General features: G+C 36.4%; 1 protein-coding gene across 1 annotated transcript in view; it reads right to left on the bottom strand.

Moving 5' to 3' along the window:
• The window catches only part of LOC308185868 (uncharacterized protein), a 254,851-nt gene that overhangs the window by 39,205 nt on the left and 188,607 nt on the right, over positions 1-27,039 (bottom strand). The window contains exon 3 of the mRNA XM_080574510.1: positions 15,469-15,608. Coding sequence (XP_080430636.1) covers positions 15,469-15,608 — 140 coding nt within the window. The remainder of the gene's footprint in view (positions 1-15,468; positions 15,609-27,039) is intronic.

The following is a 27,039-nucleotide window of genomic DNA, read 5'->3' as shown; positions in this document are numbered from 1 at the left end:
ATGCCCATCTTCATGGAGAGAAGCCCATGTTCGATTACATGAACAGGCAATATGACTGTTAAATCAAGCTATATAGAGCATTCTTGGCAAACTAACCAAAACACAAAAGGAATTTCTACAATGTCTCCTGTAGAAAGACAAAAAACATTTAAAAAGCCCCTCAAGGATGTAAAAGAAAGGTGCTTATAAAGTGCTAAAAAACCATTTTATGACATCAGAATAGTATGGTACTATTTCAAGCACATATTCTCTGAAAAGTATGTTTTTAATAATAGCAAAAATAATTTCACTACTTCAATTGTATTTCATGGTCAGAATTAAAAAGTTTGGCACTTGAGGCTTGAATATGTACTTTACTTTTTTTTTCCTCATATTAAAAATACTTTAAGACAATTGTTCATCAAGTGGCTGAAATGACCTTATTCAAAATTGACAGAAGGAATCAATGCATCATTTTGCTTAAGTTTAGTCATAATGACTATGAAAATGTTTAATCATAATAGATAAATAATAGAGAAAAATAAAATTAAAATAAAATAAAATAAAATAAAATAAAATAAAATAAAATAAAATAAAATAAAATAAATAAAAACAAAAAAGTTGTTTTTATCCTTTTAAACATTTTTTAAACATTTAAAAGTTTAAAAATATGATCTTTTAAACATAGGTAGTAGAAGAACACATTTGCAAAGACTGGTTAATATATGAGTAAACCATGTATTTTTATTGGTAGAACTTACAAACTACTTAGCTGTTTAACTGACATATGAGGTCAAATGTTACTGTGTTGATAAGACCTGCGCAGGGCTTCGTAAACACATCATTAGCCTAGAGTAGGCCAAAGTTTCTGGACTGGTTCCAACAGAAGACATGTACTGCACAGGGTAGTGGTAAAAAAGTGACTTTTTTTTTTTTTGGTTACTGTAATGACTGTTCTAACGGCTTTGTAGCATTCAATATATTTTTCTAAAGCAGTTTCTCCTATAATCATACAAATAAATGCAGAAGAATGTAAGAAAAGTTCATTTCCTTCTTAGGAAAAAGTCTGAATCTGGGCAGACTACTTCAGGTCCTACAGTGGGATCACTGTTAGGACATGTTTTGAGGAAGAGAGCACAGAGAAACAAAATTTCTACAGTCATGCATTAACCTTCCATTGAATAACACTGAGTTCACTGGCATTCATTTATATTTGAAAGAAAGTAAATAAAATGGCTTCCTAATTTCATGAATAAAGTCATATGAATTCTTTTTGTCATCATGTTTTTGGTTTTCTAGTATTTAACTGAAGGATTGGTATGAACAGTGGTTAACATTGCTTTTTAATTTAAGTGTTGCCTTCACCTCAGCCTTGCAGAGTTGACCTCAGCTTTAAGGAAACTCATATGCAGAGCCAGTACTTATGTTTAGTTCTCAGTCTAGCTGAAGCATTGCAAAAAGACACCTTTAATATGGTTTTTTACTGAAATACCAGATGTCAGCAGCAATGTATCAGGTTTTCGCAAGCACCAAGTGACAAGACAATGGGAGATGGCCTCAAGTTGTACCAGGGGAGGTTTAGGTTGGATATTAGGAGAAACTTTACTCAAAGGGTTGTGTGGCATTGGAACAGGTTGCCCAGAGAAGTAGTTGAGTCACCATCCCTGGAGGTCTTCCAAGAAAAGTGTAGATGTAGACCTTAGTAGCATGGTTTAGAGGTGGACTCAGTACTAGGTTAAAGGCTGGACTAGATGATCTTAGAGGTCTTTTCTGACCTGAATGATTCTACGATTCTATTATTCAAGGACAGCCTTCTGGTATTGCTACATGACTCCCCTTCAGAGGGAGGGAGCCACCAGCACCAGTACGGACTGTAATGCTTGTGTTGTAGTGTGCAACCCTGACTGCAATTCTGCAGTCTGGCATTTTGGGAAGGATTATATTAATTAATAACCATTACTTACATTGCATTATGCCACATCATAATATAATATAAAATAATATATAATATGTTATATTATATATTTCATAACAAATTGAAATCAAAGAATGTATTATATATAATATAATAGGTTATATATACTATATTTTAATTTCTATAATAACATTTATTTATTATAATATTATTATTAATTGTGTATTATACATATATAATTTTATGTGTGTATATATATACATACATACATACATACATACACAGTTGTGCCCAATGCCAGGACAAGAAGCAATAGGCACAAACTAGAACACAAGAGGTTCTGACTAAACATATGGATGCATTTTTTACTGAGTGGGTGACTGAGCACTGGCACAGGTTGCCCAGGAATATTGTGGAGTCTCCCTCCTTGTTGATCTTCAGAAGCCATCTGGACATGGTCCTTGGCAACCTGCTCTATGTGGTCCCTGCCTGAGCAGGGGGTTTGGACCAGATGACTTCCAGAGGTCCCTTCTAACCTCAACACTTCTGTGATTCTGTGAATATGATATAATATATGTAACATATATGATAACACACAGATACCACTTATATATTTTCATAATATAATTATACATATTGTATCTTATATATTGTTATATACCATGACATATATTAATACCATGAGATGTATTATTAATATATATTATTATATAATATTTGATATCAATGTGATTAATATATAGGATCAATAACAGTAAAATATAATAGTGAGACATTTCACAACGAAAAATAAGTCTTCCTCACTGAAAGACCAGAGATCCTGATGAACACTAGCTTTGCCTTTTCATGACATAATTTCTCATTGGTTATTTAACAAACAACAAGAGCAAAAGAAATTATACATAAAAAGCATAAAATGTTTTTAGGTAAATAGCCAGCTAACACCGTTACAGCTTATTACTCTGCAAGAAAGTAAAAGCTAGGATCAGCACCATCCACATCCTGATTGATCTTGCTTTCTTACTGCTGTACAAAACTACAATCTAAGATTTCATCTCTACCTCTTTTTCCCCTCTCTTTTGTAATATTAAGGGAGAATACCTTGGGGGAAAATGAACTGCTGCAATTTAAACACATGCACTGAAAATGACAAAAATATTCTCTGGGAGTAATCAGTCAGGATTATATATTTCCCTGGTTTGCCAAGAGAGGCTGACTTGAAGCCAAACTGGCTCCTGTTGAGCTACAATTTACAATTAATGCTCACTTCATTTATCACTGCTTAGGCAGGGATCTAGGAAAAGGAAATATCATTTCAAGTAGTGTAATTGCGGGCAGAAGGGAAAGCAAATTAACGATAGTGAGAGAATAATAGTTCTTAAATCTAACAAAATGACATAGGGAAAGGGAATTTGAGTGGAAGAGGACTCTGAAAGATGCATTCATGTTGAATATTAAGCTGAACCTAAGCTCTCTGAAGCAGTTTGTAGTTGTAACCTGTTACTTACTCAGTATGCCAAATTGAAAGACTTTGAGAAACTTCAAATTACAGTCTTGATTTCGTATCCTCTAATTTGAGTATTATATTTGTCTCTCTGCTTAATTCTGTCTTATACTACTTACCATTTATTTCCTGTTTAAATGAAACAACCTTAGTCACGTTTTTCTCCTTTTTTCATGAAAAACAAGTCAAATTTATAATAAGGGGAAAACAAACAGAAAGATATTAATGGCTATTACTGAGTGGTAGCACTCAAAGAGTTGTAGTCAATGTCTCAATGTCCAAGTGGACATCAGTGATGAGTGGCATTCCTCAAGGGACAGTATTGGGACCAGCACTGTTTAACATATTTGTCAGCAACATGTGCAGTGGGATCAAGTGCACCTTCAACAAGTTTGCCAATGACATCAAGCTGTGTGGTGCGGTTGACATGCTGGAGGGAAGAGATGCCATCCAGAGAGACCTGGACAGGCTAGAGAGGTGGGTCCCTGCAAACCTCATGAAGTTCAACAACGCCAAGTACAAGGTCCCACGCCTAGGCTGGGGCAATCCCAAGCAACAAATACAGGCTGGGTGGAGAATGGATTAAGAGCAGCCCTGAAGGACTCAGCGGTGTTGATGAGAAGCTCAATATGAGTTGTCAAGGTATGCTAGCAGCCTAGAAAACTGACTGTATCTTGGGCTGCATGAAAAGAAGCGTGGCCAGCAGGTTGAGGGAGGTGATTCTCCCCTTCTACTCTGCTCTTGTGAGACCCCACCGTTCAGCTCTGTGACCCTCAACACAAGAAGGACATAGATGTATTAGAATGAGTTGAGAGGAGGGCCGTGAGGATGATGGTCCATGAAGGTGGAGCACTTTTCCTATGAAGATAGGCTGAGGGAGTTTGGGTTGTTCAGCCAGGAGAAGAGAAGACTCCAGGGAGACGTTACTAGTGGCCTCCCAGAACCTAAAGGGGGCCTACAGGAAACCTGGAGAGGGACTCTTTATCAGGGAGTATAATGATAGGACAAATAGCAATGGTTTTAAACTAAAAGAGGGTAGGTTTAGAAGAAATTCTTTCCTGCGAGGGTGGTGAGGCAGTGGAACAGGTGGCCCAGAGAAGCTGTGAATGCCCCAACCCTGGAGGTGTTCAAGGCCAGGTTGGGTGGGGCTTTGGGCAACCTGGTGTAATGGGAGGTGTCTTTGTCCATAGCAGGGAGGTTGGCACTAGATGATCTTTAAGGTCCCTTCTAACCCAAACCATTTTATGATTCTAAGGGTTTTATTTTAAATATATATTTTTTCATATTTCTAAGTGTTTTTCTTCAGCTCCCAGACACAGTGAGACAATTTACGAAAGGTGCAAACCATTAAAATACTTCAAACAAATCAGAACTTGATAGAAAGTGGAAAAAAGGAGTTCAAGAGCTTCTTACTATGGCCATATCCTAGAAAAAAGTTACTTGAATATAGGTATTAGTGAAGGTGATATTCACATCATTTTAATGAAGCAGTTATATATGAAACTGAATATACTTATAGGAATCTTTATAATGCGCAGCACAAAATTAATCTGAATATTAAAAAAAAAAATCAAGTAGATAGGTTCAGATACAGATGTGCATTCATAAATCAATGGCACATTCTCATTTGTAGCACTACGTTTCTTTGCAAACTTCCAGTAAATGTTGTTCTAAACTCTGTATATGAAAGTAATTAGAATTGTTATATGGAATTCTGATTGTCCATATTGGTATATGGGCAATATACCAATTGCCCATATTGGTATTCTCAGAAGAGAAAACAGAAAATCCTGTGCCATCTGAAAATGAAAACCAAACTCAGATTTCCATTCTGTGAGTGACTGAATTGCTCCTGCATGGACTTTCCCATGGAACCGTGAACAATTTCTGTTATCTAATTACCTACCCCTATGAAACAACAATTGACTCTGTCGTTCAGTGCAATAATATATATTACCTTATGTGCTATGAACCATAAATTACTCTGCAGGATGTGAAGGTAGTTAAGAAAAGGATGCACTTGAAGTAAGGAATGTATGGAAATTGTTAACTCAATCTTCATTCTAGGTATGAGCTACATAACATGGAAACAATCATCCCAATTGCTTTGGCTGTAGTGATCAATGAAACTTTAAAGTTGTGTTATTAGACATTTAACTTGATAAACTATGGAGCAGATAAATGAATGTTCATATACAACTGGGCATGTCAAATTTATAGAAAGTATTGGTATTTACCTACAAAGTAGCATTAATCACATACAAACCATGTTGGGTAAAAGGTAAAAAATACCCAAAGTTTTGTTCAAAGGTTAAGGCAAACAAAATTCTGAAATCCTTAACACTTTGTTCATGTCTTCAATTCCTAGATTTGTCCAGGGTGAGAGGCCAAAATTTTATTATTCATATTACATTATTAGCTGTTCATATTACAGGACAGCTTTGGAGTAAGTGGAGTCCTGTTGCCACAGAAGGACATATTCATGTGGCAGAACCTGGAGAACTGCTGCTGAAGCTGCTCACAAATACTAGAAATATTACTAAACACTGTACCAAACTTCTAAAACATGTTACTATGTTCTATGTCAGGTATATCATTTTACCGAGGTAAAAAGCTTAATTCTATGCTTGTTTAATCAAAGGTCTGTTGATTGTGTAGCAGTTTGGAGAGAGGCACTTGAGAATTTAGTTGTTTAAAAAGATAAACCCAACTACATTCATACCCTTTTCATGACTAGGTAATCTCTGCTAGTGCAAGCAACTTTTCAAGCATACTGCTTTACTTTGTCAAATTAAATCCATATTTAGCTGCCCAGTAGTCTCTTTTCACTCAGATTCTTAAATTAATTTTTAAAATAAGGCTATTGTTAGACATACACTTATGTGTTGCTTTTCTTTTTCTTTTTTTTTTTTTTTTTTCAGTAGTTATACCAGTCCATTCCCTACCATAGGCAGAATTCTGTGGGTGTATTATATAATGTAGCCTACATAGGAATACAGCATAGTTGTATACCTAGTGTATAGGTAGTGGTATACACTACTTATACATAGTGGTATACATTCAATCATATAAAGGTAAAGAGCTAGGCTACACTTCCATTTGAATTCAAATGTTAGAATAGGACAAGCTGCATCAAGAAAACATGATTAGATAGCATAAATGTAAGAAGTGCTGAAAATACATTTTCATTAACCTGTCTTAAGTTACTTCGATGAAGACTTAGCATAGCTTCAGTGGCTAATTTGACAGTGTAATAAGGGTTTTGTTGATAAGATTAACAAGGAAAGAAAGATCACAACATCACAGAACAGCTGAGATAGGAAGGGACTTCCTAAAATCATTGAGTCCAGTCCTTGCTAAGGTAGGGTCCTCTAGAGCAGGTTGCCCAGGATTATGTCCAGCTGGGTTTGAATATCTCTGCGGATTGAGACTCCACAGCCTTCTGAGCAATTTGTTCAATCCCATGGGAAAAAAAAATATGTTTTCCTATGTTCAGATGGAATCTCATGTGTTTTAATTTGTGCATATTGGCTCTCACATCTTCTTTTGCTTGGCTTGTTCCAGGACTTCTATGTCTCTCCTGTAGCGTGGAGCCCACAAATGGACCCAACTCTCAGATGTTTCTCTCAAGTGCTGAGATGAGGGGAAGGACCATCTCCATTTCCCTGCTGTAAAAACCTTTTGCACGGTTTCTCTGCTAAATTGTCATTCTTCCAGTTTCACACAGTACTTTATAGACATAGTTGAAAATTCAAGCATGTTCATAAATTTTTTAAAATATGTATTATAATTCTCCTTTTTTGTTTAATTTCTCTCTCTCTCTCTTTTATTTTATTTTATTTTATTTTATTTTATTTTATTTTATTTTATTTTATTTTATTTTATTTTATTTTATTTTATTTTATCATTTTGTTTTATTTTGTTTTATTTTGTTTTATTTTAATATTTTATTTTATTTATTTAATCTAATATTTTCCACTGATCTCCAACAATCTTCTGTATGTCAGAGACTGGTTACATCCTACAAAATACTGTTCTAGTCATTTGTCATTGGGAACCTGGAGAGTCCATACAGGTTTTACAATAACCATTTTAGGATTCATCTGGACCCTGTACTAAACCATTCATCTGGACCCAGTACTAAACCCAGTACTAAAGGAAAAAAATAATCAAATGAGAAAGAGTGTTGATTACTACTGACAACTCAGACAAGCAGGACAAAGGCGTACTATAAGACCTGTGCTTTCAGAGTCCACGTTTGAATGGTGATACAATGGAGACAGGACGTAGATTGCTTCCAGTTAACATGAATCCGTCAGCGTGACTTAATGCAATTCATTTAGTTTTTATTTTTTTACACTTGCAAGCTAATTATAGTTAGCTATTATCGGTACACAAAATTAGTGCATTTGACCTCTGAAATTTTTGAGCAGTATAGTTTTTATCCAGAAGCCCAAGCAATGAAATACATAAATTAAAAAAAAATGTATATTATCCAGATATTACAAATCTTTCCAGTAATTTATGTCACTAACTCACTTTACTGAATGTATGAACTTCACTCATTACCACCAAGATCAGTTGTACTGCTTCCAGTGAAAATGAACTCCAGAAAGTGTGTATGGAAAGAAAAAAGTAAAAGTACAACTAACAGTGGAATAATTTTGCCTTTTGTCTGCAAAAATTTCCACAATTTTGTAATAGTTTCACTGATTACAAACACACAATTCCACCAAGCAGGTGGTAATTAAACATTAGTAGTTTCCCTCCTGTGCTATCTTAACTGAAATTTTAATCTATGCTTCTTCAGATGTCAAAGTTCAGCTTTAGTGAAATCCTCACTTAGATAAAGGGCCTGCTGATAAACCCTTCAGGTAACAGCTGATATTTTCTGGGTACTAGAACTGTAAACTGCTTGGATTAAATCATGTTTTAGCATCTAGCACTAGACAAATTTCTGGAGAGGTAAATATCTGGATAGCATCACTAAACAAAGCTTTTTAGGTGAGTGGTGGAATGTTAGGTAGTTGTTAACTTGTTGGCACCTGGATAAAAGTCTCACGTCCCAGTCTCAGAAAACAGTGTCCTTGCTTCCCGTGATGTTGCGATGTTGCTAAGCTTGGTATTTTTTTTTTTTTTTTTTTTTTTTGCCACCACCTCAAATCTCCCTTTACATTGGTTGGAAGATGCTGTAGGATGGTTTGTGCTGTACTTAACTAAGGTCTACTTGTATTTATGCTGTACTTAACTAAGGTCCACTGGATTCTGGCATCCAGTATGTTATGCAGACAATAATTAATGCCATTAGACAGTACAGATACTACCTGATGTTATACAGCATGGACTGGATTTCATGGCATCAGGTGACTTACATTAATATTAGGGAAGTATCTTTAGTGACAGGTAACTGAACTGCTGAACGTAAGCTTTTATTTAGTGTCATTCTAAATAAATGCAATGCTCATTCTTCTAACTTGTGTCTTATGGAGTGCCTCTTGCAAACACAATAACTCTGAAGACTAAGCACTACCTCCAGCAAGCAGGGATAAAATATTTGCAACTTCAAAAGTGGTGAGTTTTGAGAACTTTCTGTTTCAGAAGTCATTCTTTCTCACTTTCACATAACAATAAAAGAGATGAGATCAGATAAACCACATCAGCTAATATTCCCTGTTGTAGAAAAGGTAGTTGTTGACAAGATGTTTCAGAGACATGTTCCATGCTTTTTAAGTTCTCTCTTCCAGAGATTTACAAGATACCGAAGGTGTTGATGACCACATCATATGGTAAATCTCTCTGTGTTGGTGAGCTTCTTTTGGAGAAGTGGTGTGGTTTTAATTGGGTTTAGCAATACAATATTTTTTGTTGTTATTATTTTGGGACACTAAAATCATCAATGAAAAATCTCATTGAAAACTAAAAGAAGAAAAATGAATTTTATTCACTCGTGGCAAAATGAAATGAATGTGTCTGACTCAGTAAGGAAATGTTTTCGTGCTTATGCAGAAGACAGCACAGTTTATAAAGTCACGTAATATGTTAACTTCTCTTTTGCTCTAGAGGAATTGTTCCTTGCCTCCAGCTCCTGAATTTACTACAGCTGCCAAACACTTTCAATCTTCTTATTTTCAGTCCCAACACAGAAGAAATTCCATAGTGCTGGCAGATCAGATTTCACATCAATATTTTGTTGGGCTGTTTGCCATGGTCTTATAAAAAATGTAATTACAGGAGAGACAATTGCAAGTTGATGCTACTTTACACTCCCCTTCTGTCTAGGCAACTAATATAATAAAAGTGTTATGAGATATGAAATCTGCCCAGCTTTAATCTTATTTTCTTTTCAGTTCAACTGGTGAATTGTGGAAGGCTACAGCTGATGTTGAGGCTACTGACACTCAACTTCTTTAGCGAAAAGCCAACAGATATAGTACTATTAATTTCATAATCTATGCAGCTAATGGACTGCAGTGTCCTCTGAAGGAAGAATTTTTTATCACAAACCTCTTACAAAGGACAGCTACAGAGGCTCTGCAGTTATTCTTAGAATTATAGGACCATAGAATCACAGAATGGTTTGGGTTGGAAAGAACCCTTAAGGAACATTTAGTTCCAACCCCTTTTCTATGGGCAGGGACATCTCCTACTAGACCAGGTTGCCCAAAGCCCCACCCAACCTGGCCTTGAACATTTCCAGGTATGGGGCATCCACAGCTTCTCTGGGCCACCTGTTCCACTGCCTCACCACCCTCATAGGAAAGAATTTCTTTCTTCTAATCTAAATCTGCCCTCGTTTAGTTTAAAGCCATTAAAAGGCCATTTAAAGCCATTGGCGTTGGCATTTCTTTCTTACTCCTGTTGTTGTAAGGACCTATAGTGATCAATTCAAAATTTCTCTGTAGAAACACAGTAAATCTATTCCCCTAGAAATATATAATTGTTCATAAACAATTTCAGAGATTCTCAGAATGGTTTTGAGGTTGGAAGGAACCTCTGGAGGTCATCTGGTCCAATGCCCCCTGCTCAAGTATGTCCATTTACATCCCTGTGGTGGTTCAGGACCCTGTCCAGGTGGCTTTTGAAGATCTCCAAAGAGGGAGACTTCACAACCTCTCTAGGCAACCTGTGCTCTGTCACCCTCACAATGAGAAGCTGTTCTCTGATGTTCAGAAGGACCATCTTGTGCTTCAGTGTCTGCCTATTACCTCTCGTTCTGTCAGTGGGTGCCACTGCAAAGAGCCTGGCACCATCCTCTTTGCACCATCCCTTCAAGTATTTAAATACATTGATAAGTTCCCCCGTCAGCCTTCTCTTCACAAGGCTGAACATTTCCAGCTCTCTCAGCCTTTCCTCATAGAAGAGATATGTCATGATCCTCATGCTTTATGTTATATATTATCTGCATTATGCACAAATAAATATGTATTAGCATATTTTGGTAGCTGGAGTGAATCGTCTTTCACAATAAGACCCACAGATACAGCATAATACTCTTATTACAGACATCTAAGGCCTCTGTTAAAAGCTGTAATGTAAGAAAACAGCCTCTAGTATGATTTAACTATATTTTTTGTCTTTCTATTGCACTGTGAAAATTATTTCAGGTGCAAATATGTGTAAAGGTCCAATTCTAACAGCTTAAGGTGTATGGGAGATGAACTACAATGGAAAGAAGTAAAAAATGAAAGCTCGTCCCATGGTTACTTCAAGACTACTTGATAGTTTTATACTGATTTTATTCTGAGGTAAAAGAAAAAAACTTTCTTCTAACCACAAGGTACTATAAAAAATTATGACAGGCAAAGAAGACTACAATATTTTTTACAACCTTTCATTGTGGTATGAAGCAGCTGGTCAAAGCAATTTCATTACTGTTACTGTTGAAATATTGTGTAGGGTAAGCATATTTTCCTGTTTTCCTCTCTGGTTTCCCTGTTCAACATTTGCAGATATGCATATCTCTGTAATTCTTAAATTTTTTATCAGTGGCTCTGGACGTGAAGTGCTCACTTGGAGATAGTTGATTTTTTCAGGTAATAGAATGGCATAGGATAGCACAGAATGGAATGGAATGGAATGGAATGGAATGGAATGGAATGGAATGGAATGGAATGGAATGGAATAAGACAGTACAGAGTAGAGTAGAGTAGAGTAGAGTAGAGTAGAGTAAATTCCAGTTAGAAGACACCCACAAAGATTATTGAGTTTGTCAGACTACTTTGGGGCTGATCCAAAGTTAAAATGATATTCTTAATATCATTAAGAATATTATCTGAACAACTTAAACATGTACAAGCATGGAGCATCAACCACATCCCTAGCAAATCTGTTTCAGTGTCTAACTACCTTCTTGGTAAAGTGTTTTTTCCTAAAGTCTAGTCTTAACCACCCCCTGATGCAGCTTTGAGCTATTCCCATGTGACCTATCACTAGATACCAGGGAGAAAAGATGAACACCTCCCTCTCCTTTTCCTCTTCTCAGGAAGACACAGAGAGCAAATGAGTTCACCCCTCAATCTCCTTTTCTCCAGGCTTAACAAACCCAGTGTCTTCAACCACTCCTCACATGACATGCCTTCCAGCCCTTTTACCAGCTTTGTTGCTCTCCTCTGGATGCATTCAAGCACCTTAACACACTTTTTATATTATGAATCCCAGAACTCCACACAAGGTGAGGCCACACTAATGCTAACTACAGTGGAATAATCACTTCTATTGACTGGCTGGCTATGCTGTGTTTAATGCACCCCAGAGTATGGTTTGCCCTCTAGTCCTCCAGGGCACACTGCTGACTTGTGTTGAGCCTGCTGTCAACCACCTGTCAATCACTTTCTTCAAGGCTGCTTTCCATCCACTTGTCTCCCAGTCTGTACCTGTGTCTGGCATTACCCTGTCCCAGGTGCAGAACCCAGCATTTGTTCTTGTTAAATTTCATGCTGTTGCTGATAGCCTAATTCTACAATCTATGTAGATCCCTCTGCAAAGCCTCTCATCCCTCAGGGGAGTAAACAGCACATTCCAGTTTAGAACTACCAGCAAAATCAGTAAAGATGCATTCAACTCCTGCCTCCAAATCGTTGATAAAAATATTATCCAGAGCTGGTATCAAGTTTGAGCCTTGGGAAACATTTCTAGTAAACATCCACCAACCTGATGCAGTCTCATTCACTACAACCCTTTGAGCTCAACCATTCAGCCATTTCTTCATCTAGGGTAGCATGAACCTGTTCATCTCACAGCTGGACAATTTGTCCAGAAGGATCAAAAGGATCAAAAGAAGGATCAAAAGAAGGATCAAAGTACCAAAAGACATCCTAAAATCGAGAAGAACTAAATCCACTGCCTTCCCTTCATCCACTAATTGAGTGAACTTAGAGAGAAAGATATTGAATTAGTGAAAGAGGAATTTACTTTCATGAACCCATGTTTGATGGGCCTGATGATTGCATTATCCTTTAAGTGCCTTTCAAAAACACTGAGGATAATCTTCTCCATAATTTTTCCAGACACTTAAGTTAAACTCATAGGTCTATAATTTCCAGGGTTTTCTCTTGTGTCCTTCTTGTAACTTGGGATAACACTGGCTAGTTTCCAGTCAGTGGGGACCTCCCCAGACTCCCCAAACTTTTGTTAGGTAATTGAGATGGGTCCTGCTAACTCCCCTGGTACCCAGGGATGAATTGCATCAGGCCAAGTAGTTTTATAAATGTTTAACTGATACAACTTATTCCGTACAATTGTGATGGCAACAAATGGAAATTGTCCCCCCATTCATGGTCCTTTAACTTGCAGGATTTGACAACCCAAGGCCTGTTGCGAACATTAAAGGCAGGCAAAAAAATACATCAAATGCCTCTGGCCTTTCATCACCCCTACTTATCAAGTGACCAGCTTCCTCCAGTAATAGTCCAATATTTTCCCCGGACCTCCTCTGTTAACATACTTCTTTTTTTTTTTTTTTTTTTTTTTTCCCCTAATTGTTATCTGAAACATCACTGGAAAGTTTTAACTCTAGCTGAGCTTTGGCCTTTTGTATTTTCTTCCTCCAAATGTGAATTGCAGCCATGTAATCTTCCTGGGTGGCCTGACCTTTCTTAGAGAGATCGTATGCTTTCTTTTTCTGCTAGAATTCCACAAGGAATCCCTGTTCAGCAAAGCTGGTCTTCTGCCCCACGACATAGGGGACAAACGGGCATAATTCTTGTGCATAATGACAGAACTGCATGGGTCTCTCCGTGTACTGACTTTCAGCCTGTTAAAGGGGCTTTGCCATTTGCCAATGATTTATCAAGGAGTGTAGGAATGCTACAGCCTCTTGACTTCCGCCCTTGTATTTCTAGGGGTGCTGAGAGGCCTTTGTCCCTTCATATTCAAACTTGAAAAGGAAATATTCTTTCTCTATAAAAAGATAGCATTGTCATATATGTATTTTTGAAATCTGCAAGCAAACATGTAAAGGAAGTATTTTCTAAACTTTCTAGGGAAGTTGGAGAAACAACTGCTTAGCTATAGGTGATGGTACCCCATCCCCCCATGAATAAAGGCTTCTCTCGTTACTTGCAATTGGTATTGTAAGCACATATGGAAGAGGGTGGAGTACTAATTAGTACCGTGTTTTCCATTAATACTGCTGAGTTGTCTCAGTTTGCTTGAGAGAACTAGCTATCTGACATTTGGTAACAATTGCAATACCATTAAAGCATCGACAATTATTTTACCTGTGTTAGAACTTCTCTATGTTGAAGTTTAAAATATATGTACAACTTTTATTGTGTCATCTAAAGCTAATGGTAGCAGTAAACTCATTAGAAGAGTTTAAAGTGCTTTTTTTTTTTTTTAAACAACCATTCAATGTCGAATGCAGTAGAAGTAATCGTATTGACAAATGATTACAAAGTTTGTTTTACATTTTGCAGTACATCTTAAGTAAAAGAAATAATTTATGTAACTCTATATACACTGAAAATGATCAAAAGACAGACATGAATTATGGAGCTATAATATAATTTTCGTATTCTGTTGACTCTGTAACCCACAAGAATCATGTTCAGTTTATGCAGGCACCAGGACCTTGACATGAAATTGCTGACTCACAGCTGAACAACTATTTTACTCAGAGCACGAAATGTATGGTCCAGGATTTATTACGCTCAATTTAATCTACAACACTCTTGCTATTGCGTCTCCCTCAATTCTTTGACTTTCCCAAAAACTCAGATTGTAAAAAATATGTTTACACCTCACATATTACTATATGAGTTTGGGTAATGCCTAAATGCTTCTCCAGTATTTTACTTTCCAGCAGCAAATGCATGTCAATTTGATCTTGAGGGCTGAAAAGGAAATTTTTTCAGTTTTGCAATTGCAAAGTCCTGTTGAGTTCCAGATGCCAAATTATTTAACTATGCAATAAACTTGGCAATGGGAAGCAGAGCCTGGTTTATAGAGTGAGCGTGACCAGAAATTGCTTTTATCAAGCAGTTTTTCTACCTAACATTGCAACTATTCTGACAACCCTGGGTTGTTGATGTCAGTTGTGAATTAACTCTCCATTCTGAATTTATGTCGAAGCCACACTCAAGCAAGGGATAAAAGTGTTAAGAAGGACCATAGTAGAAGACCTAAGAAGGACCATACCAACACCACTATTTTAATAAAGGGCTGCTGAATAATATCACATCTGTTCTGTTCTGTTCTGTTCTGTTCTGTTCTATTCTATTCTATTCTATTCTATTCTATTCTATTCTATTCTATTCTATTCTATTCTATTCTATTCTATTCTATTCTATTCTATTCTATTCTATTCTATCCTATCCTATCCTATCCTATCCTATCCTATCCTATCCTATCCTATTCTATTTTCCAATCCTTAATCTACTTCTGTGCTGTTTATAACAATTCATGTTCACACTGCTCAGATTTTAAATCTCAAAAGATCTTTTCATGATATGTGCGTGATTTTTTTTCTTTTACCTGCCTTTCCTATACAGTAATGGGGCAGCAGCATGGAGGAAGTGTATGAGAAGCTAAATTTGCTTCCACCTCCCCTTTTCAGTTACGCTTTTCTTACTTTCTCCAGTGGTAGGAAATGCTAGGAATCCCACATTTTCTTTTAATCAGTGGATCTTCAGGGCTTCCTTCAGGACTTCCTTCAGACTGGCAGCATGATGTCATATATTCCGCATAGTAGTTCTGTAGGTGGCATTTGTTCTATTTAGAAGGAAATCATAATACTTAGTAAAACATTAAAAAAAATTGTATTTTGCTTACAAAGTGACAAGGAGCTCCATTTTGTAGATACTAAGTGCAAGTTTGTGATTTGGAATGTGGAGAAGGGAGAGAATTGAAAGAATGTGGAAGAGAAAAATTTGTCTCTCTTATCAAGGAAACTGCAGCTATCTGTACAGTGGAGTACAACTACTGATAATCATTCAGATTTAAGATGAAAAGATGGAAATAATAAAAATGTCAGAAATAGACTGTTTTGCAATGCTTTCTTTTTAAATTACTGTGTATTCAATGCTACTTGCCTAGTTAAAAATTTATTGGAAGTTCTCAGGGCCTGCTCAGTCATCCAGAACAGCTGAGGAGCTGTTGGAAAGCAAGTATTTCCCCTGAGTGCATGCTCTAAAAGATGAGGAAACACTGAACAGACGAAGTGTGGAAAGGAAACTATTTTGATGATGGCAATTATTAATGATACCTTTGACTGTGTCAGGCATTCAAAAACCGCTACAATGGGCAATAAGTGGCTTAGAACAGCAGAAGTGTGAGGGGAGCACATTGGGCTGCTCTTGGGATCAATCAGGAAGGGTTCATGGGTTAGAAATTAAGAACAATTGGAAAAGGAAGAGAAAGCAAACCTTAGGAAAAGAGACCTTCTCCAAAGATATGGCAACGTTTTCCGAAGAGTATGGCCAGATCATATTTCCCTTCTAACTTTTCATAATAACTGTCATCCCTATATTTACTCCATCCCTATAGGGGCAAGAATTTCCCATTCTCTCTTTGTCTAGCTCTCAGTGTTACAGACTGTTCTTTCCTCAGTTACTTAAGGGACCTTAAAATACAAAATAAGGGAAAGAAGGGGAAGAGAATCAATAGCTTGAAAAAGGGTACAAGATTCAAGACATTTGTCTTATAACCTACAGTTTAAGAGAAAAATATAGGAAAGAAAAATGAGTTAAGTCATCCTGGATTTCCTCCTTCACTGGTGTTGTGAATCATTTCTAGCACTTCATGTGCTACGCTTGGGTTGAACTTGGCTATTAAAATATGGGGTTAGGAAATTTAATGGTAAAACAAGTCCCATGAATAAAATGCACAGCCTACACTATTGTGAATAAGCACAAAATTAAACATGTACTTCATTCAACTCAGCTCTTCTGTGATAGTAGGGGGTACATTACCATAAAGTATCTCACAGCATGAGCAAGCAATTACCTCTCATACAGTAAATACCCTCACATTGTAAACGCAACATTGCTCTCTAGCTGGAGCCTACTACTTTAGGTTAAGAATAAACAAAGAAACAATTTTTTATTAAAAAAAAAAGGTTACAGTAATTTGTAGTTGGTTGCTTTATTCATTACTCCACAGCAACTCCTAAGTGTTACTTTGCTACAGATATCTTGGCTAGAGTAAATCCTATCATATCTTCTCAATTTCTAAATTGATACTGGTATCAGTTCCATTGTATAAAGCTTCTAGCTGAGCATAGACCCATTGTTTTGAGCACTTTTCCTCAGTTATACTTCTATGTTTCATATGTAAATTAGCATAGTAATACAGATAAATGCTGATTTATGCTGAACTGCAATTTATAGTGCTCTTTGTAAAGGTTTGCTCCAAAACCAAATTCCTTAATAACAAGGATGAACAGGGATGCTACTAGAGTTCTTTACACACACTGTCAAATCTCTTAATTCTTACCCTGCTTGAGATTTAAAACCATATTAATACTGTTTTCAGTCTATTTGTAAGAAATTCAACGCTGACTTCTTCATGGAAGGCATATACCACAGAATTATATTTTATTATAATTCCCTTAGTTGTTATTTGATTCCCCAGAATTCAGATGTTATTTATAGCATTCTGTGGCTAATTTTCAAGACCATCTTTGAGGTTGTTTATTTCTGAAAAAAGTTAGCCTGAGCCTTTGAGTTCTTTAGTTAAGGTAACAAAGAGCAGAGTAAAAAGTTTATGAAAATTATGCTGTGAAAGACTATTGGTAAATAATTGCATAGCAAACTTCGAAGAAAATAAGAAAATATATATTTTCATAAACCTTGGCTAATGAAGAAAATTACCTAGGATGAATATCCTTTATATATTTGATATATTGATACTCAGAGCAAAACATTATTTATGACACTAATGGAAAAGAATTACATTTTTCAAATTCCTGATAACAACATCTTTCATCTCCAGGAAGACTCTCCTTTTTTCTCAATTAACTAAGCTGAAACACAGATGATTTCTTGTTATTTTGTCAGATGTAGACCATTTGTAGGACTGATATGGGTGTGTGCTTAAAGTACAGGACTGAGAATCCTGATATCAGAGTTCTCTTCCCTCTTCTTTTCTGCAGTCTTTGGTAAATCACTTATTCCACTTTGTCTCACTATGCACCTCTATGTAATGTTTACAATAGTGCAGCACTCTGAACAGATCCACTGCATAGCAACAGATCCTTTTTCAGTGAAAGGACACCACAGAAATTTTAATGAAAGAAACTCTCACAAAGCATTTGTCCGAGCTTGGCACACCACAAATAAGCAGAGTGGGATAAAACCAAGAATAACTTTATCTCATTGGACATCACAATTATTTGAATCAAAACATTTCAAAGGTTTTCATACTGAAGTTTAGATCTGAAACCTGGTGTCACACACACACAGAAAGCCCAGTTGCAGCTTAGTCTGACGTACAGTTTGCGTTTTTTAAATGAGAACAAATGCATCTGTAAAGGTCATGAAATGAACTTAGAGCCAATATTCAGGAGTTTCAAATGGAAAAACCAAATACCTCACACAACCTTGCTTAGTACAGACGTGAAAGGTACTAGCAAATGTAGGGATTTTTATGATAGAAGAAGGTCTCATAGAGAACAACTGCAGGAGACGGATAGCTCTGCATGCATGATAAGAAATGAAAAAGGTCTATAAAACGAAACTGGAATAGTTTTGTTTGCTTGTTGCTGATGGTTTTTGGTTGTAGCTTTTTGGTTGTAGCTTTTTTTTTTTTTTTGTGAAGTGTATTCATTTACATTATGATTGTGGTCTACTATTTGCAGCAATGTGTGTTTAATTTCTGAGTAATTAGTATAGTTTGGTATAAGTGCAATACTGTACAGAACTTTGTTAAGATTATTTTGAAAGTTGCTCTCTTTATTTCCTGTTTAGCCATTCAGTCATTATCAGGAAATAAATATTTTTAAATGAAAAGACATGAACACTGAGAGCCTAACATAACAGACAGTATACAGCTCTTGAAATAACACCACTTTCTCTAAAAAGCATGCATATTTTAAGTAGTCTTTTACATATTTAACAAACAATAAATATTCTTAAAAATTTTAAAGATTTTTACTTTTAAAGATTTCTATTAGTTTCTGTATTTCAAACAATTCAACAGGAACTGTGAATAGGTAGATTTTTATACCTTGCAGAATAAATTCACATATAATGTAGATCTAGATCATCTAGGTTCTTGGAAAAAGAGTTATTGAAAAGAAAATGTTGAGATGATTTTTAACTTATTATTATTTTTAGCTGACCAGTTTACTCACACTTAGCCTAGAACATATGTAAATGTGTTTCTAAAAAGTTTAACACATTTTCAGAACCAGAGAGAGAGAGAACAAAGACATTAGTTTATTCTCTATAGCTAGAGCAATTTATCATCTTCTTTTCTAGTCCAAACATGGTAGTTCCTACCTGCATCTAAAATACTTCTGTGTAACATTTAAAAATAATTATTCCTTCTTGTTATGATATCTTTAAATGCAGAAAAGTTATAATATATAACTGTGATGCTGTACTAGTAGATTAAAATTCATACCTACAATGGTCCAGGACCAAAAGAGAGCCACAATGTTTGACAGACATCAATACAGTTCTTCAAACACCAAACCAGTAATATTTACAGTCTTTGTTTGTAAACTTCATATAAGTAGTCACATTGTTCTAAAAAAAATAAAAAATAAATAGAAAAGAAGAGCTGTCTACACACGAAATTTAAAAATTATTTAAGAAAATAGAAAACATCAGAATGAATCACTATCTTTCTAAGGTCTTGGTAAATCCATCTGATGATAGAATACATAAATTTAAAAATCTTCCTCCAATTTTTGATTTTTTTTTGGTAAGATTCCTTTCAGTTTTTTACAGACCACTTACAGAAACATTCCCACTGACAGAAATTATCCGCAGACAACTGGAAATCCTTTTAATCTTTCTCCACTATTTAAAAATATTACACTCATCTAGTCTCCAGTTCCACAACAGTTTTTCCAGAGTTTCTCAAGATTAATGTAAGTGAAAGGAATAGGAATGTTGATAAAGAGCTTGTTGATAAATGTCCATTTTTGCTATATCAAACTGATCATTTAGCTCCTCCCTGTACTGGACAAAATCTGGCCCTGATTTCTCTTACACTGATTTTACTTCACTTTATTACCATTTTACTTCTTCCAGATCTCACAGAACAACTCACAGCTCATCACAAAAGAGCAAAATCACATTTGCACCTAATGTCAGTACAGTGCTGCTTGCTTCAGAACTTACATTTTGAGTAAGAGATGCATATTATTACTTGTTCAATGTAAGGACATACTCACTAAAATAATTTAAATCAAATGTTATATAATGACGACAATGATGATAATGATTAATTAGTTTCGGGGCTTAAATATTCTAAGTATTCCATGATGGCATTTAACAAAAAAGAAAACAGCCCTGCTGGAGGAAAGGAAAATTCTCAGGTTTTAGGTTTTATGAAATGGACACTCGTTTGTCCATTGTGGAAATGAACTCATCAAACAGGACTGAAAAAGAAATCCTGACAAGCAGATCAGATAACTGACAAACATAACTGAATTCCATCTCCTTAAGCACAGACACTCAACCCCTTGATGCTTTTTAAAAAGAAATGTTTCACGGGAATGGTGACAAAGTTCTCCTCTTCCATTTGGATTAAAATTGTTCTATAATCTTAGAAGAACTGCTGTCTCCTCAACCTCCCTCTTTCATGTTTTATCGTTCATTTCTCTGTCTTGCAGCTTCTATATCTCAGCAGGCCAATGTCACTAACCACAGTACTTAAAAAAGGGAGACAAAGAAACAGCAGGAAGGGGAAAATATATTTCATTGGAAAATCAGCATGTTTTCATTTAAAAGAAACAGGCAAAGCCAAGGGTTTTGTACGAATACCATCAAATTCAGTACAAAGGAGGGGATAAAAATAACCTGTCTCTGCTCAGTGTCTTCTCCTGCCTTGAAATAAAAACTTGCAGTGAAGTCATGAGGTGTGAAGGTTGTCTGAGGTCAAGTACAATTACTTCTGCTGCACAAGAATCTTGTTGATATTAGCATGATATCACCATACCGGACAGAAGGAATAGGTCAGAAACAATCCATGTGTATGAAAAGAATGAGCTGCTAGAAGACAGACACTGAGCACACAGCACTGCAACTGTGCAGCGTAGGAGCTCAGTGTCTCCTCTGAAACTGTTTGTAGATTCTAAAGTAATTAGAGAAAAAATAAATAAATAAATAAATATGTATTCCTCAGAGGAACACTCCAGACTCCTTCTCTGCTAAACTGGTACTTTATCCACCAGACTGAGTCCTATTTCCATTTTCTGTACTGAACACAACAGAAGTAGAAAGTGTCTCCATTCACAACAGGATAACACATCAGTAGTATTGTAGTGTTTATTCAGATGGCAGGCAACAATTGTTCAAATTCCTTTGAATTTCCCAGTTATAAAAGAAAAGATAGGGCTTTCCTTTTCTTTTTCTTTTTTTTTTTAAGAAGGCCATAGACACTTGTCTTTAGGACTGGGATATTCACACTCTGTCTTAAATGGGAAAGGAGTTCCTTCTAGCAGCCCATCATGGGGGCAGGATTGAAGATAGGTCTTTTCTATGTGGTTACTAGCAGGTATTCCAAACATGTAAAACAAGTTTGGCCTTTACCCTAGGCTACTAGGCTACATCTTTTCCCTTGGTTGGTAATCTAGGAAAGAGTTGAGTCATTGTGCAGTGCTAGAAAAGGTACTTGAAAGCTTCATGTCTCAGAAAGCATGAGGAAACTAGCAACGTGCTCAGTAATTTTCAGTGAGAAAGCAAGAAAGTAAGGTTATAAATGGAAAAAGAAATGTAAGGCATATTTTCAGTATTCATTTCTTTTGTTATAACAGCACAGTGAGTATTGCTTTAGATCTCAAATAAATACCAAATCATGAAAGCTTAGAGAAACAAGTGAGATAAGATTATAAAAAGAAAGGGGTCATTATCCATTACAAACTGTACTGGATTCTACTACTAAAATCATTGTGAATGAGAACTTAAAAGCATAGATACTATTTCTCTATAAGCATGCTTACACACTTGTCTGTTTAAAGTTCAAAAGTCATATTACAGAGAAAAAATTAAGATGAATTATGTATAAAATCTGATTCTTCATCATAAAAGTGTCGTTTGAATTGGGAATTTGCCTATTCCTCTAAACTTTTGTTGTTATAGAAAAAGTCTTCCTTTAGTTATATTCCACTCTGGAGTTAGACATGGAGGTTGGTTCTGTTAGTTCTCATTCTACTGTCACTTCCATTGTCACAGTGCCATGCAGATACTTTGAAACTGCAGAAACAAAGCCTACAACAGATATGTGACCTGGTCTGTAAAAGGTACTCTAATGGCATGACTAAACAGCTCTGCATATCAAATCTGGTATGTGCAGACTCTGCTGGTATGGCAGATCCCAAAAATGCTATTAGAGATCCTGGTTTGTAAAAATCACTTAACATTTTAATGCATACTCTATTATGATTTCTACACAGTAGTAACAACTAACATTGCATATGCAGAAGCATAAGATCCATGACTGCAAAATTAAATTACTGAAGGCTTTCATTTTTCATGTTACAACGCATCAATCCAACTTAAAGTCCTTTGTTATTACATTGGAGAGTTTTTCGGTATATTGAGTGGAATGTATCAGCATTTTCACAAAACCACAGAATCACAGCATGCCCGAGGCTGGCCAGCACTTCTGCAGATCTCCCAGACCCACTCTGCCCAGAGCAGGGCCAGCTGAAGCAGGCTACTCAGGACAACAAGGATGTCTTGAAAATCACCAAGAACAGAGACTCCAAATCCTCTCTGGACAACCTGTGCTAGTGTTTGACCATCCTCTCAGCAATAAATAAAATAGAATAGAATAGAATAGAATAGAATAGAATAGAATAGAATAGAATAGAATAGAATAGAATAGAATAGAATAGAATAGAATAGAATAGAATAGAATAGAATAGAATAGAATAAAATAAAATAAAATAAAATAAAATAAAATAAAATAAAATAAAATAAAATAAAATAAAATAAAATAAAATAAAATAAAATAAAATAAAATAAAATAAAATAAAATAAAATAAAATAAATAAAATAAAATAAAATAAAATAAAATAAAATAAAATAAATAATAAAAATATGCTTAAGTTTATGTAGAATTTCCTGTGTTCTGATTCGTCCCCATTACCTCTTGTGTGTCACTGGGCACCACTGAAAAGAATCTGGATCCATCTTCTTTTCACTCCTACACTCTATATGATATTAATACACAGTGATGACGTGACTCTGAGCCTTCTTCTCCTCTTGAATTAGAAGCTCTGTCCAATGTTGCTCAGGAAGCTGTTGGAATTCACTTAAAACACCTCCCACCCCTGAAGTAGGATGGGGGGAAAGAATTGAAAATAAAGGTGCAAAAACTTGTGGATTAAGATAAGGATGGTTTAAAAGAAAGGAAGAAAAGGAAGAGAAGAGAAGAGAAGAGAAGAGAGAAGAGAAGAGAAGAGAAGAGAAGAGAAGAGAAGAGAAGAGAAGAGAAGAGAAGAGAAGAGAAGAGAAGAGAAGAGAAGAGAAGAGAAGAGAAGAGAAGAGAAGAGAAGAGAAGAGAAGAGAAGAGAAGAGAAGAGAAGAGAAGAGAAGAGAAGAGAAGAGAAGAGAAGAGAAGAGAAGAGAAGAGAAGAGAAGAGAAGAGAAGAGAAGAGAAGAGAAGAGAAGAGAAGAGAAGAGAAGAGAAGAGAAGAGAAGAGAAGAGAAGAGAAGAGAAGAGAAGAGAAGAGAAGAGAAGAGAAGAGAAGAGAAGAGAAGAGAAGAAGAAGGAAGGAAGGAAGGAAGGAAGGAAGGAAGGAAGGAAGGAAGGAAGGAAGGAAGGAAGGAAGGAAGGAAGGAAGGAAGGAAGGAAGGAAGGAAGGAAGGAAGGAAGGAAGGGAAGGAAGGAAGGAAGGAAGGAAGGAAGGAAGGAAAAAGAAAGAAAGAAAGAAAAACAAGAGTAAGTGATGCACAATGCAGTTGCTCACTATCAGTCAACAAATACCTAGCCAGTCCCCAGGCAATGGCAGCTCCACCTTGGCCAGCTCCACCCAGCTGATTGGTCAGCATGCTGTCATATGGTATGGAAGATCCCTTTGACTCTGCTTTCCACACACACACAATATGATAGGATCACTCCATGCTTTCTCTTCTGGAGGCTAAAAAAACCCAAACAGCTACAGCTTTGAAAAACTCTGATCACTTTCTTGATTTGCAAAGCTGGAAAGTAGTATCCAGAAGAGATATACCTAAGCAAAAATCCATACTCTACAATGTCCCTTCACTTAAAAAAAAAAAAAAAAAAAGAGTTTCTCAAGTCAGTATACAGGTATGTAATGCAAAGCACATGAAAATAGGATGAGGCAAATATATAGTTGTGATGCATGATAAAAAAAATACAAAAATGAGGAAATTATCTCTCTGTGGAGTTTCCTACTTTGGTTTTGGTAACAATTCAGCTTATTTCAAGTTCTGGGAAAGGTTTTAGAGGGTCTGGATTTTGAAAGAATCCAAACCAAATTTTCAGAGTCTTGTCTATACCTTTATTCATAGAGATGGTGTTTTCACATCTTATTACTTCTTGAAGATGATCGTTGTAGACTGAAATGAGCCTGTATGTGAAGACAAAAATTGTACTCCCATTGTATAGTAGTTCTATACAGTGAAATATAATATTGTAGTACTCCCCAAAATTTTTATCAGCAAGTCATAACTCCTAGTTTTGATACTGGCTACTATTGTTATTAGTTAATGTCAGTCTACTCACAGTTCTATTTCTCATACTATTCCACCACATGATAGATAATTACCTTTACTATATACATTAGAGTAGAACAGTCTAGCACAGCACTGGGAAAGCAGTCAGCACTTATCCCCACAGCATGCTATGATATTATTTAGCTTGTTTCATTTGACTCACATTTCCTTCTTACAATGGACAACTTGATGATTCTATTTCATGCACACTTTCCCAATAAATCACAAGTTGTACAGTCCTCCTAATCTTATTGTTCTAAGTATGAAAATGTAGCTATCAGCAGAAAGCAAGCAAGCTGTCAGAATTGCCTGCCTCCTGCACGTCCCATTGCCAAGGAAGATTTTCACAGGAAAGACTGCATGCAGATTAATATAACGCATCCTTGGGCTTTCCCTTTTAAAACAGTCTATGAACATTACCAGTCATTTGCTCTGATAGTTACAGAAATCCTGGTTTAGGGAAGAACATGCTGCCTGTCTTTCTCTTTTTGTTTCTGTCCTGGCCACTGTTGTGGAATGAAGCAAAAGAGAATTCCCAATAGTGTAGAGAAATGAATGGAGGTATTGTTCTCACAGAGGCCTGAATACCTCTGAAATATATCAGAGAATTAGCTTGTCTTTTTTTTTTTTTTTTTTCTGCTTCCTCCTTAAAGTGTTTTGAAATGACTAATACATTACCAAGAAGCGGCTTCTTACATCTCCTGCAGACTAATTCCCCAGGGCACCCATTATGTCGGCAGCCTAAAATGATCAGTTAACAGGGTGTGTTAGCAACTGTGAGGGGGTGAGCAAAGCACCGAGAGAAGAGAAAGCAGTGTTTCTGTGGCTTGCCTCCCTCCTCTTTTAGTAGCATGTCAAACATAATTATGCCCCTGTCATCTGCACCTATGAGACAGGAGTTTAGTTATGATATCTTGCCTGGCATGCGGCTGCTGTTGACAGGTCCCTGTGACCCTGTTCCAAGCAGCCTGACTCTTCAGATGACAGGACCCTGGCCTGGATGCAAAAATTAACCTTCCCCAGCAGAAAGGACTCTGCTAAAGGAAGAAGATAAAATGCTAGGGAAAAGTGGGTCACCTTGTGGCCCTCTTGGTTCTAGATAAACTGTTGTGAGGGACTTTGCACCTTGTATGTGAGCTGCCTAGAAAATGGCTGCTGCCTGTGAACTAGCTTATGCCTTGAATTACCAGGTTAGCCATCCTTGTGCTACCCACATCCTCCTACCCAAGTAAACTGTTCTGTGAGATGCTCCAGTAAATAAGATGCCAGGCAGATGAAAGGTTTTCCCAGGAGCATAAGCGGGCCATAGCGGTAAAACTGTAACCATGAGTTACATTGCTCAGACAGAGTGGAAGAAGGATCATATGTTAGTGGGGAGATGTGATGTTTAAAGAAAATTGTTGCATTTCTCTCTCCCTGTCAAAAACAATTATCAGGCAGCAAAACGACTGAAAAAAATCATTACAGTTTTAAAATGCTTGTGTGCCTTCTGAAAAGAAAAAAAAAAGGTTAACACATTTGCACTAAAAAACTGCTATTTTTTTTCCCAACGCACTGCTATGGTTACCATTGTTTTTTAAATTAAGCAATACATTCATTTAGATGAGTTAGAGACTCCAATGCCTTGAAAGAAAAGTATTTTCAGCCTTGAACATTCTGTTTGGGGGTTAGAGAGCAAATTCATCTCTTAATTAAGCAGGAACCCCTCTGAGTTTAAAGAGACTAAGTGATTTTGCAAGTCACACACTTAAGCATGGAAAAAACTTGCTTTTAAAATGCCCTGATGTTTGCCTTGTTTTACTGATGGCATGTGTATTTCTGATAAGGAGCTGGCAGTAAAGCAATATGAATTTGATTTGATCACTTTACAAACTTATCTTCTGAACGTAAGAGACTTGCAGGGGCCAATGACCATCTGAGGAGCTACACTCCAGAAGACCTGCATGAAACAGTGATCTGCAGATTTACAACACACCATAAAATAAGGAAAAACAGTATCCTACTGGAATGGCTGAGACCTAGAATTACCCTCAAGGTCATGAAAACACACCTGATAGAAGGCTTCAAGCTACACTTGAAATTCTTACAGCTCAGCTCAGGTCAGTATGCAAGAAACTGAGAAGCAGCTGGAACATCAGATAATGGATAGCTAAAGCTGGATGAGATCAGCAGCACGTTCTGAGCTAATGTTTCAAGTTTATCTGAGTTAGATAGCTCTCCCTGGAGAAGCTATTGACACTAATTCATGGAAGTTTGGGAACCACAGACAGCAGTGGGACAGATTTTCT

This window comes from Anser brachyrhynchus (assembly GCF_964034855.1).
Source record: "Anser brachyrhynchus genome assembly, chromosome: Z".
In the NCBI taxonomy this organism is placed as follows: Eukaryota; Metazoa; Chordata; class Aves; order Anseriformes; family Anatidae; genus Anser; species Anser brachyrhynchus.
The sequence above is the reverse complement of the archived record's forward strand: the minus strand, read 5'-3'. Positions and strand labels throughout refer to the sequence as shown.